The 13,583-nt window shown below is 43.6% G+C and overlaps 1 protein-coding gene and 1 long non-coding RNA gene across 3 annotated transcripts in view; one reads left to right on the top strand and one right to left on the bottom strand.

The window, feature by feature from the left end:
• Positions 1-13,583, top strand: part of aff2 (AF4/FMR2 family, member 2) — a 399,395-nt gene that overhangs the window by 376,077 nt on the left and 9,735 nt on the right. For both annotated transcript variants that reach the window (XM_061901648.1, XM_061901649.1), the window contains 2 exons: positions 3,146-3,239; positions 4,758-4,810. In XM_061901648.1, coding sequence (XP_061757632.1) covers positions 3,146-3,239; positions 4,758-4,810 — 147 coding nt within the window. The remainder of the gene's footprint in view (positions 1-3,145; positions 3,240-4,757; positions 4,811-13,583) is intronic.
• Positions 3,006-13,583, bottom strand: part of LOC133553438 (uncharacterized) — a 32,105-nt gene continuing 21,527 nt past the window's right edge. The window contains exon 3 of the long non-coding RNA XR_009806909.1: positions 3,006-3,185. This is a non-coding gene — a long non-coding RNA (uncharacterized LOC133553438). The remainder of the gene's footprint in view (positions 3,186-13,583) is intronic.

Raw genomic sequence — 13,583 nt, 5'->3', positions numbered from 1 at the left:
TATTTTCCACCATAATTTACAAATAAATTCTTTAAAATTCCTACAATGTGAATTCCTGGATTTATTTTTCACATTCTGTCTCTCACAGTTGAAGTGTACCTATGATGAAAATTACAGACCTCTGTCATCATTTTAAGTGGGAGAACTTGCACAACCGGTGGCTGACTAAATACTTTTTTGCCCCACTCTAGTTGGTTAGTTAGTTAGTTAGTTAGTTCCCCCTGTTGACACGATGGATGATGAGATGCTGATTTCAGCAGTCCAAAGTCACAGAATCGTGTTACTAAAGGCATAACCTGGACAGCTATTTTGGTGGCCCGTATGAACTTTGACCTGGGTGGGAGAAGCAGGGTAGTGGTTAGCGGGAAATAAATAAAAAGTGTGTGTGATAACTCGCCATGCAGGGATGTTGTTATTACTATGTTGTTGCTTGCTACAACTACAAAAATAAAGTAGTTCTGTAATATGACTGTAATGTAGTTGTTTTTCACAAATCAAGTCAAGAAATTGGCATCTGGTGAGTATTGATGGACGGCGAAGAAGGGAGACGTTCCGTGATAGCGGTTGTTGTGCATCTAGGAAAATGTATGAAAAAGGCTGCTATTGTGACATGGCGTATAAAACAAAATTGCAATCCATACACCACAGCCGGCTGAAAAATCATCACATAAAATCACTGTGTTTTAGTGCTTCATTTCAACGTAGCGAGTTACTTACTCATTTTTTGAACTTTTAGTATTGCAATAGTGCGGATGTGTAATTCACAAACAATGCAAAACTCACAGGTCAAATGCAAAGCGAACTGATGTTGAACTGCTGGCTTCATTTTATTCATCACTTGTTTCACATAATAAATCATCGATCCGACATGACACAGTTGTTTTGTGACCGGCAAACTTTGCTGCTTTTTTTTTTTTTATCAATCATGGCTTCGATCATGATCGCTGCGGGAGAATGAACCCTTGTGAGCAAGATGTAGCGTAAAACACCTGCATTGCTTTGTTTGATTCTTCATTGGAGTCAAGCTATATTTGATAAAGCCCAGCATTTTATTTGCTTTGTGGAACTTATCGAAAGGAAAACAAAAGTAACAGGGTTTATGTCTCGTTTTTGTTGTATTCATCAGTTAATTTCACGCTTTACGGATCTCATGCCGCAAAGGAATTTGGTACGTGCAGATCTCTCATCACTTTCACACTTTTGACAGCAAACCTGAATGAAACCAAGTGACCTACATGCAACACATGATAGAAATGAGGCAAGGCAAAGACAACATGTACTGACAATATAATACTCTTAATACCAGAGTAGTATCGGTATTGGACCAGTAATAGCAATGAAATCAATAGTTTTGATTTCTCTCATGTTTATTTGATACATTTCTGTATTTTTTGTTGTGCTGTTCAAATATATTGTCATATTTACATGATATATTGTTGTACAGTGGCTTAAAGGAGCAAACAGACAACAGTGTTTAAATGTTTCAAACACAGTAATGATCTAAAAACATGCAACACTTTAAACGAGAAAATACTGCAATTTCTTTTTCTTTTTCTTTTTTATGTCCTGTTCAGCCACTCAGGCAAATTATATAGTTGATATAGATGCCCATATTTGCTGTACGGATTTACTTTACAAAAGAGAAATGTGGGATACTTATTGGGGATGGCGTGGCGAAGTTGGGAGAGTGGCCGTGCCAGCAATCTTTGGGTTACTGGTTCAATCCCCACCTTCTACCATCCTAGTCATGTCTGTTGTGTCTTTGGACAAGACACTTCAACCTTGCTCCTGATGGGTCCTGGTTAGCGCCTTGCATGGCAGCTCCCGCCATCAGTGTGTGAATGTGTGTGTGAATGGGTGAATGTGGAAATAGTGTCAAAGCGCTTTGGGCTCCTTAAAAAGGCGTACAAAAGCGCTATACAAGTACAACCCATTTACCATTTTACTATTTTTCTTATGTTGCCTTATTTGTATTGGACTTTAATAAATGGATTTATATTAATGTTTGGTGCAGCCGGATTGGAGCAGGAGGGGATAATAATAAGGAAAAAAAAGGAAGACAGAGGGGGAAATTGCAGGGACAAGAATGGGATAAGACAGGGAGACTGATTGATTGATTGATACTTTTATTAGTAGATCGCACAGTTCAGTACATAATATGTACAATTGACCACTAAATGGTAACACCCGAATAATATTTTCTAATTGTTTAATCAATTAATGGTACAAATATATACTATCAGCATAATACAGTCATCACACAGGTTAATCATCATAGGAAAATACATTGAATTATTTACATTATTTACAATCCGGGGGGTGGGATGAGGAGCTTTGGTTGATATCAGTACTTCAGTCATCAACAATTGCATCAACAGACAAATGGACATTGAAACGGTGTAGGTCTTAATTAGTAGGATATGCACAGCCAGCAGCAACAACAACAAAAGAACATCAGCAAATACAATATGTACAAATAAGATACGAAAAGGTATAGTAAAGAGCAAGATAATGTAGTAGATAGTAATAACACAGAAATGACAATTAACATTATTGCACTAAAAATGGAACAATAAAAATACCAACAGAAATAACACAGTCCATGAATAATGATAATAATAATTACCTTTATTATAAACAATACAATTGCTTCAAATGCAACAATACATATATGTACTGAAAACTTGAATTATAAAAAAAAAAGCGGATGTATGGGGGGGTAAGAAAGTGAAGTGGACTATATTAACCTTATGGATTGTTATAGTAAATAGGTTAAGCTTGACGGAATGAATAAAGTACTATCTAATCTAATCTAATCTTTATCAGTGTGCCGTGTTTTACCCAGTTTCATACATATATAAACAATGTTAATATATGTTTGATGAAAGGTGATTCTATGCATAAGTGTATGTATGTATATGTAAATGTCTACATACAATATGTATATGTTTGTTTATACAGTGAATATGCGTGTGGATGTACAGTATATACCATTCTTCCTGTCTTTGAAAATCACCATCGCTGTAGACTAAAAAAAAATTGTCATATTTTCCTAAGATGACATGAAAATAAGATTGATAATTGAGCTTTAAAGGGAAATGTGTACAGATCATTAATCTGGCTTCAAATGGTTTTGTTTCCATAGTAACCGCTGTCTGTCTCTGCTGTATCTGCGGATGTTCCATCTGAAGAAAGACCATGCTGTCAAGTACTCACGCTCACTGATGGAGTATTTTAAGGTAGCACGCACACTCTCACACAAACACACACACACACACACTAGGACTGGGACTTCCTTCCTCTCTAATTTTCCTCTCTGTGGGTGAAAAACATGCAAAGCCAATTACATTGCCTAAACACATTTCATATTCGTTTTCATGGTGCCTGTGCATTCATTTTGCATGACAGTATTAAAATCTTTTCTTCCTCTTTCATATTAACACATTAATTAGCTCCATCAATCATCAGAGAGGATTGTTAGGGTTTAATGTGCTTGTTTTGATTAAATATGTGTAGTTTAATTAATTACTAAGGATGTCATTATCACAGTGCAGCATTTGCTGTGATGGGATTGGATTTCTGGGAAGCAACAAAATGGGATTTCTGCAATGGTGTGCGTGTGTGTGCGCGTCTGCATGCGTGCGTGTGTGTGTGTGTGTGTGTGTGTGTGTAGGACTTTGGCTGTTTGCATACTGCACTGCACAGGGGGTGTGAAAAAGGCACCAAAACTAACAAAATCTGTCGGAGCAGCTCTTTGTGTCGTATTCAAACTGTCTTACTGCTTCTATAACACACATTTTAAACATACAGAAGTATATACTGTACATTTAGGGAAGTGGGATTTGAATTATGACAACTACAAATATTGTAAAATAATAAATATGCTGTCAAAATAATTTTTAAATAGGAAAAAACAATGTAGCAAGTACAAATAAAATACACTTTTACTTAACAGTGTCATACAACATTAAATACATTATTAGTCATCCCTCCATCCATTTTCTACCGCTTATCCCTGTAAAACACTCAAAATAATATAACAATAACAGTACTTAAAAAAACACATGCATTTCTTATAGTGTAAACTGAAATAATTTATAATAATGTACTTTAAAATATCCAGCATATGACATCCATCCATTTTCTACATTCATAATGTACATAAATGATGTGTTTTTAATGGCTACGTTACATGTTTGACTTGTTGCTAGGCAGAGTTTATAGGGCTCAGCAATAACTTAAATCTTAATTATTTTGAATATTACGAAAATATCTTTGCAGCACATATTTTTTGGAAAATACTATATTGTGTACACAAATCTCTAGTTAATTGCTGCTAATTGGTTCCGGACACGACCACGATAAATGAATTTCCGAGAAATTAGAATCATTAATTATGAATCTAATAAACTTTTAAATACATTTTTCAACATTGTGAGAGCTCTCTAGACATGAATTAACATCCTTTTAGTCAGCTTTACAGTGTTTAATCCAATACAGTGATTCAATACTGAACCGTGTGATTCGATCGGTCTCATCAAGGGGCCAATACTAACGTAGTATTGATATTTTCTAATTCATTTAAACAGTTGTGCTTGAAATTATTTAATAAAGGGCAAAAAAGTTGCAGAATAATTATGGTTAAAAAAACACCCTAAATAATCTGTGATGTGGCGAGGGATGACTGTAATGTAAATCGCCCTCTGTTGTTGTATACACACGGCGTCTTTTCTTAATGATGTGTTTTTGTGTACCAGAACTCGGCCAAGAGCTCCCATCAAGCACCTTCTCCCTGGAGGACCAATGGAAAGTGAGTACACACATACAGTACAGCCTCACAGATCATTTTGATTTTAGAATTCACTGGAGCTCGTCTGCAAAACACCACAACGTGCCTAACAATCTTGTAGACAAACAAACCCCTCAGGAAGTAAAGAAAGGGGATTGATTTGTTGTAGACGTGTGCAGGAGGAGGCTGGCGGGGTTGTCGAGAGCTGACTGAGGTGTGATGGAGTGGGTGGTGATAGATAGAGGAGAGGCGTGGAGGAGCCGTGGATGTGAAGCTAATGAGTTTGAACAGCTCCGACGCTATATAACAGCAGGAGCAGACCTCGGCGTGTGTGCGGGGAGTGTGTGTACCGTAAATAAAACACACGTCTGTTGACCAGCGAGTGCCAAGGCCACAATCACAGACATGACGTCACTGTCAGAGACACACACCCTCTGTGTGGAGCTGCAGGAGGCGTTTCAACAGCCGTGACGAGTGTAACTTTACTGCAAAAGCCAGAAATCATGTCATAATCAGACATCCAAAAATAATAATGTCTGAAAATAAACCCTTCTCTTTATATCTCTTATGTTTTCAAACATGTAAATAAAAAAATTACAATTACTACTAAGATCCCGAAGACCACACGCGAAACAGCGTGAGCAAATTGTGTGTACTACTAGTGCAGTGGTTCTCAACCTTTTTTCAGTGATGTACCCCCCTGTGAACATTTTTTTAATTCAAGTACCCCCTAATCAGAGCAAAGCATTTTTGGTTGAAAAAAAAAAGAAAGAAGTAAAATACAGCACTACAGTATGTCATCAGTTTCTGATTTATTAAATGGTAAATGGTTGTATTTGTATAGCACTTTTTTACCCCTTTTTAAGGAGCCCAAAGCGCTTTGACAGTATTTCCACATTCACTCATTCACACACTATTAATTAGTTAAATTAATAGTGTATTAATTAGATTAAATTGTATAACAGTGCAAAATATTGCTCATTTGTAGTGGTCTTTCTTGAACTATTTGGAAAAAAAGATATAAAAATAACAAAAAACTTTTTGAAAAATAAACAAGTGATTCAATTATAAATAAAGATTTCTACACATAGAAGTAATCATCAACTTAAAGTGCCCTCTTTGGGGATTGTAATAGAGATCCATCTGGATTCATCAACTTCATTCTAAACATCCATCCATCCATTTTCTACCGCTTATTCCCTTTTGGGGTCGCAGGGGGCGCTGGCGCCTATCTCAGCTACAATCGAGCGGAAGGCGGTGTACACACTGGACAAGTCGCCACCTTATCACAGTCATTCTAAACATTTCTCCACATAAAAATACATCTTTAACATCAATATTTATGGAACATTTCCACAAAAAATCTAGCTGTCAACACTTAATATTGCATTGTTGCATTTTTTTTCACAAGTTATGAACTTAAATTAATATTTTGTTGAAGTATTATTCAATAAATATATTTATAGAGGATTTTGGAATTGTTGCTATTTTTAGAATATTTTTTCAAAATCTCACGTACCCCTTGGCATACCTTCAAGTACCCCCAGAGGTACACGTACCCCCATTTTAAAACCACTATACTAGTGGATGTGTTGTGTGCGATCTACTAAAACTGCGTGTGCAATTGATAACTGGTGCAGACCGCCCTATTCAAATAAGGTTTTTGCGTTTCTATGCCGCTTTCACAATGGAGATACTCATTTGCTGCGCATCCATGTTATCATAGATAGATAGATAGATAGATAGATAGATAGATAGATAGATAGATAGATAGACCATCCATCCATGTTCTACCGCTTATTCCCTTTTGGGGTCGCGGGGGGCCCTGGTGCCTATCTCAGCTACAATCGGGCGGAAGGCAGAGTACACCCTGGACAAGTCGCCACCTCATCGCAGGGCCAACACAGATAGACAGACAACATTCACACTCACATTCACACAATCAACCTATCCCCAGGTGCATGTCTTTGGAAGTGGGAGGAAGCCGGAGTACTCGGAGGGAACCCACGCATTCACGGGGAGAACATGCAAACTCCACAAAGAAAGATCCCGAGCCCGGGATTGAACCCAGGACTACTCAGGATCTTCGTATTGTGAGGCAGACGCACTAACCCCTGTTTCACCGTGCTGCCCTAGATAGATAGTACTTTATTGATTACGTCAGGAGAGTTGCCTCAGGAAAATTGAAATTCCAGCAGCAGTGTACAGAGTTGAGATATAATTTAATAAGTAAAAAGTATATAATATATAATGGGGGGTATATGTTATTGTTTTGCATCCCCTGTCATCCTAGTACCCCCCGGCCCCCTCCCCAGAGAGGAGTTGTACAGTCTAATGGCGTGTGGGACAAAAGAGTTTTTGAGTCTATTAGTCCTGCACTTGGGATGAAGCAGCCTAGCACTGAACGGGCTCCTCTGGCTACTGATAACGCTATGCAGAGGGTGACTGGCATCATCCAGGATGCTCACTAGTTTTTCCACAGTCCTCTTCTCTGCCACCATCACCAGTGAGTCTAGTTTTATTCCGATCGTAGACCCGGCCCGCCTGATCAGTTTCTCCAGTTCCAGTCTGGAGTTGTCCTTCTTGGATGTACTGCCCACCCCAGCACATTATAATGTGGAACAGAACACTGGCAACCACAGACTGGTAGTTCATCATGCTCCTACCTGTGGCCTTTTGCTATGTTTTCAAATATTCAGCAAATATTTACCACATTTACTAACTTCTAAATACTTTTTTCAACATTATGAGACCTCTCTGGGCATGAATTAACATTCTTTAGTCAACTGGAGTTCCTTGAGGGAGTGCGTCCTCAGGTTCTGCTGGGTGACTTCATCGCTCACATTGGCAGTGTGAAACAATGAAACCTGGAGAGGCGTGGTTGGAAAGAATGACCGCCCAGATATGAACCCGAGTGGTGTTTTGTTACTGGACTTTTGAGCTCATCACAGATTATCCAAAACGAACACCATGTTCAAACATAAGGGTGTCCATATATGCACTTGACACCAGGACACCCTACGCCGCAGTTCGATGATCAACTTTGTGGTTGTTTCATCAGATGTGCGGTCCCATGTTTTGGACACTCGGGTGAAGAGATTGGTGGAGCTTTTCAACCGATCACCACCTGGTGGGGGAGGATGCCGGTCAGACCTGGCAGGCTTAAATGCTGGGAACTTCTGGCGGCCATTAGGAGTTATGGCTGCAAGAAAGAGTCCTATCGGGTCCTTTTGACTCATGAGACTTCGGAGGCATCAAACAGCTACCGGCAGACCAAGCGGTGTGTGACGTGTCCAAAACAATTGAGGAGTAGGGAGTTCGAAGAAACCATAAAGAATGTCTTCCAGACGGTTTCGAAGCAATTCTGGACCACCATCCGCCGCCTCAGGATGGGGTTTAGCAGTGCACCGTCAACGCCGTGTATGGTGAGGATGTTGTGATGCTGACTTTGGCTTGTGATGTTGTAAATCGGTGAGAAGAATACTTCAAAGACCTCCTCAATCCCACCTACACGTCTTCCTATGAGGAAGCAGTGCCTGGTGACCACTGATAATTTTGTTGGATAAAAATTTCTCTGAGCTGCAACCTTATCGTGGTAGAGGAGTTTGCGTGTCCCAATGATCCTAGGAGCTATGTTGTCCGGGGGCATAAAGCCCCCTGGTAGGGTCTCCCAAGGCAAACAGGTTCTAGGTGAGGGATCAGACAAAGAGCAGCTCGAAGACCTTTATGAAGAAGAAACATCATGGACCCAGATTTCCCTCGCCCGGACGCGGGTCACCGGGGCCCCCCTCTGGAGCCAGGCCCGGAGGTGGGGCACGATGGCGAGCGCCTGGTGGCCGGGCCTGTTCCCATGGGGCCCGGCCGGGCACAGCCCGAAGAGGCAACGTGGGTCCCCCCTCCAATGGGCTCACCACCCATAGCAGGGGCCATAGAGGTCGGGTGCATTGTGAGCTGGGCGACAGCCGAAGGCAGGGCACTTGGCGGTCCGATCCTTGGCTACAGAAGCTAGCTCTTGGGACGTGGAACGTCACGTCACTGGGGGGAAAGAGCCTGAGCTAGTGCGCGAAGTCGAGAAATTCCGGCTGGATATAGTCGGACTCACTTCGACGCACAGCAAGGGCTCTGGAACCACTTCTCTCGAGAGGGATTGGACCCTCTTCCACTCTGGCGTTGCCGGCAGTGAGAGGCGACGGGCTGGGGTGGCAATTCTTGTTTCCCCCCGGCTCAAAGCCTGTACGTTGGAGTTCAACCCGGTGGACGAAAGGGTAGCCTCCCTCCGCCTTCGGGTGGGGGGACGGGTCCTGACTGTTGTTTGTGCTTATGCACCAAACGGCAGTTCAGAGTACCCACCCTTTTTGGGAACGCTCGAGGGAGTACTGGAAAGTGCTCCCCCGGGTGATTCCCTTGTCCTACTGGGAGACTTCAACGCTCACGTTGGCAACGACAGTGAAACCTAGAGAGGCGTGATTGGGAAGAATGGCCGCCCGGATCTGAACCCGAGTGGTGTTTTGTTATTGGACTTTTGTGCTCGTCACAGTTTGTCCATAACAAACACCATGTTCAAACATAAGGGTGTCCATATGTGCACTTGGCACCAGGACACCCTAGGCCGCAGTTCCATGATCGACTTTGTAGTTGTGTCATCGGATTTGCGGCCTCATGTTATGGACACTCGGGTGAAGAGAGGGGTGGAGCTTTCTACCGATCACCACCTGGTGGTGAGTTGGCTGCGATGGTGGGGGAGGATGCCGGACAGACCTGGGAGGCCCAAACGCATTGTGAGGGTCTGCTGGGAACGTCTGGCAGAGTCTCCTGTCAGACAAAGTTTCAATTCCCACCTCCGGAAGAACTTTGAACATGTCACGAGGGAGGTGCTGGACATTGAGTCCGAGTGGACCATGTTCCGCACCTCTATTGTCGAGGCGGCAGATCGGAGCTGTGGCCGCAAGGTAGTTGGTGCCTGTCGGGGCGGCAATCCTAAAACCCCTTGGTGGACACCAGCGGTGAGGGATGCCGTCAAGCTGAAGAAGGAGTCCTATCGGGTCCTTTTGGCTCATAGGACTCCGGAGGCAGTGGACAGGTACCGACAGGCCAAGCGGTGTGCAGCTTCAGCGGTCGCGGAGGCAAAAACTCGGACATGGGAAGAGTTCGGGGAAGCCATGGAAAACGACTTCCGGACGGCTTCGAAGCGATTCTGGACCACCGTCCGCCACCTCAGGAAGGGGAAGCAGTGCACTATCAACACCGTGTATGGTGCGGATGGTGTTCTGCTGACCTCGACTGCGGATGTTGTGGATAGGTGGAAGGAATACTTCGAAGACCTCCTCAATCCCACCAACACGTCTTCCTATGAGGAAGCAGTGCCTGGGGAATCTGTGGTGGTCTCTCCTATTTCTGGGGCTGAGGTCGCTGAGGTAGTTAAAAAGCTCCTCGGTGGCAAGGCCCCGGGGGTGGATGAGATCCGCCCGGAGTTCCTTAAGGCTCTGGATGCTGTGGGGCTGTCTTGGTTGACAAGACTTTGCAGCATCGCGTGGACATCGGGGGCGGTACCTCTGGATTGGCAGACCGGGGTGGTGGTTCCTCTCTTTAAGAAGGGGGACCGGAGGGTGTGTTCCAACTATCGTGGGATCACACTCCTCAGCCTTCCCGGTAAGGTTTATTCAGGTGTACTGGAGAGGAGGCTACGCCGTATAGTCGAACCTCGGATTCAGGAGGAACAGTGTGGTTTTCGTCCTGGTCGTGGAACTGTGGACCAGCTCTATACTCTCGGCAGGGTTCTTGAGGGTGCATGGGAGTTTGCCCAACCAGTCTACATGTGCTTTGTGGACTTGGAGAAGGCATTCGACCGTGTCCCTCGGGAAGTCCTGTGGGGAGTGCTCAGAGAGTATGGGGTATCGGACTGTCTTATTGTGGCGGTCCGCTCCCTGTACGATCAGTGCCAGAGCTTGGTCCGCATTGCCGGCAGTAAGTCGAACACATTTCCAGTGAGGGTTGGACTCCGCCAAGGCTGTCCTTTGTCACCGATTCTGTTCATAACTTTTATGGACAGAATTTCTAGGCGCAGTCAAGGCGCTGAGGGGTTCCGGTTTGGTAACCGCAGGATTAGGTCTCTGCTTTTTGCAGATGATGTGGTCCTGATGGCTTCATCTGACCGGGATCTTCAGCTCTCGCTGGATCGTTTCGCAGCCGAGTGTGAAGCGACCGGAATGAGAATCAGCACCTCCAAGTCCGAGTCCATGGTTCTCGCCCGGAAAAGGGTGGAGTGCCATCTCCGGGTTGGGGAGGAGACCCTGCCCCAAGTGGAGGAGTTCAAGTACCTAGGAGTCTTGTTCACGAGTGAGGGAAGAGTGGATCGTGAGATCGACAGGCGGATCGGTGCGGCGTCTTCAGTAATGCGGACGTTGTACCGGTCCGTTGTGGTGAAGAAGGAGCTGAGCCGGAAGGTAAAGCTCTCAATTTACCGGTCGATCTACGTTCCCATCCTCACCTATGGTCATGAGCTTTGGGTCATGACCGAAAGGATAAGATCACGGGTACAAGCGGCCGAAATGAGTTTCCTCCGCCGTGTGGCGGGGCTCTCCCTTAGAGATAGGGTGAGAAGCTCTGCCATCCGGGAGGAACTCAAAGTAAAGCCGCTGCTCCTTCACATCGAGAGGAGCCAGATGAGGTGGTTCGGGCATCTGGTCAGGATGCCACCCGAACGCCTCCCTAGGGAGGTGTTTAGGGCACGTCCAACCGGTAGGAGGCCACGGGGAAGACCCAGGACACGTTGGGAAGACTATGTCTCCCGGCTGGCCTGGGAACGCCTCGGGATCCCCCGGGAAGAGCTAGACGAAGTGGCTGGGGAGAGGGAAGTCTGGGTTTCCCTGCTTAGGCTGTTGCCCCCGCGACCCGACCTCGGATAAGCGGAAGATGATGGATGGATGGATGGAAAAATTTCTGTCTTATTTATCGTCAATGACCTATTTGCACATGGACAAAAAAAATTACGATAATCAAAAATGTAGTCGACGAATAAAAATTAGATGACAAAGTCCTATCACATTTAATTTAGTTTTTAGGTGGGTGAGACAAGTTGGGAATCTATGTAGGGGGTAAATTATGACGGGGGTGTTACTGTTTTAAAGGCCTACTGAAATGAGATTTTCTTATTTAAACGGGGATAGCAGGTCCATTCTATGTGTCATACTTGATAATTTTGCAATATTGCCATATTTTTGCTGAAAGGATTTAGTAGAGAACATCCACGATAAAGTTCACAACTTTTGGTCGCTGATAAAAAAGCCTTGCCTTTACCGGAAGTAGCTGACGATGTGCGCGTGACGTCACCGGTGTGAGGGCTCCTCACATCGTTTATAATGTGAGCCTCCAGCAGCTAGAGCTATGCGGACCAAGAAAGCGACGATTTCCCCTTTAATTTGAGCGAGGATGAAAGATTTTTTGGATGAGTAAAGTTAGACTGAAACACAAAAAAATAATTGAAAAAGCGACGGCTCCGGGCGGCGGCAGTGTGAGCGTTTCAGATGTAATCAAACACATTTACTAGGATAATTCTGGAAGATTCCTTATCTGCTTAATGTTTTAATAGTGTTTTAGTTAGATTGTAAAGTCATACCTCAAAGTCGGATGGCTGCGGTGAACGCCAGTGTCTCTCAGAGAAGCCGAGGAGCCAAGCTCAGAGCTGCCTTTTTTGACAGCTGCTGCAGGAGGACGCACAATCCACTGATGTCTCCGGTAAGAGTCAACTTAATATCACAATTTTCCCATCCAAAAACTTGCTGGTTGACGTAGACAAACATGTTCGCTTGACCGCTCTGTGTTAAAGCTTCACAAAAAACAAAGAAACAGAGGCTGTGTCTCGGTTGCTAAAGGCAGCTGCAATCCACCACTTTCCACCAACAGCATAATTCTTTATAGTCTCCATTATTAATTGAACAAATTGCAGAAGATTCAGCAACACAGATGTCCAAATTACTGTGTAATTATGCGATGAAAAGAGACGACTTTTAGCCGCAAGTGGTGCTGGGCTAATATGTCCCCTCCAACCCGAGACGTTACAAACACGTCATCATACGCGTCATCATTCCGCAACGTTTAATATTTCATCATTGATATATAAACTATCAGAATGCGTGGTCGGTAGTAGTGGGTTTCAGTAGGCCTTTAAATGAAACTGATCGAATAACTGGGATAAAAAATAAATAGATAAAAATAAAGAAAAACCGAGATTAATAACTACACTTTTATCAACCCACGGCAGACTTACTGGTGCCGGCTCGCTAGCTTAAATGCTAAAATGAAAACAACAGACGTACGTATTTCCCCATTAAAGCGACATACTCCAATCCAAAATTCTATGAACCCATTACTGTCTGAGCAACTAAGTTATTTAACCGTGCACATTGAACCTTCAAGCTGTGCTCTCTTTCAACGGAATTATGATGATCAATCTTTTCCCAGAAGACAGATGGAAAAGAGACAATGTTTTACGGTGCGTTCAGGTACCACTGAACAGTGTAGGATAAACCCAACGCCTGCACTTTTAATTTAAATAAATCTTGAAGTGTTACAGTACAAAGCAAAATTTTCTATAAAAAAATAAGAGTTAGCTATCAAAACAGATAAAAGACTAAGACTAAAACATGTAGTGGATAAGATCCGCCCAGAGTTCCTTAGAGCTCTGGATGCTGTGGGGCTGTCTTGGTTGACAAGACTCTGCAGCACTTTGTGGACATTGAAGGCAATGCCTCTGGATTCAGGAGAGTTTAAAGCGACTGGGATGAAAAGACAAAAA

The sequence above is a fragment of the Nerophis ophidion genome, linkage group LG05 (genome assembly GCF_033978795.1).
Source record: "Nerophis ophidion isolate RoL-2023_Sa linkage group LG05, RoL_Noph_v1.0, whole genome shotgun sequence".
Classification (NCBI taxonomy): domain Eukaryota; kingdom Metazoa; phylum Chordata; class Actinopteri; order Syngnathiformes; family Syngnathidae; genus Nerophis; species Nerophis ophidion.
The sequence above is the reverse complement of the archived record's forward strand: the minus strand, read 5'-3'. Positions and strand labels throughout refer to the sequence as shown.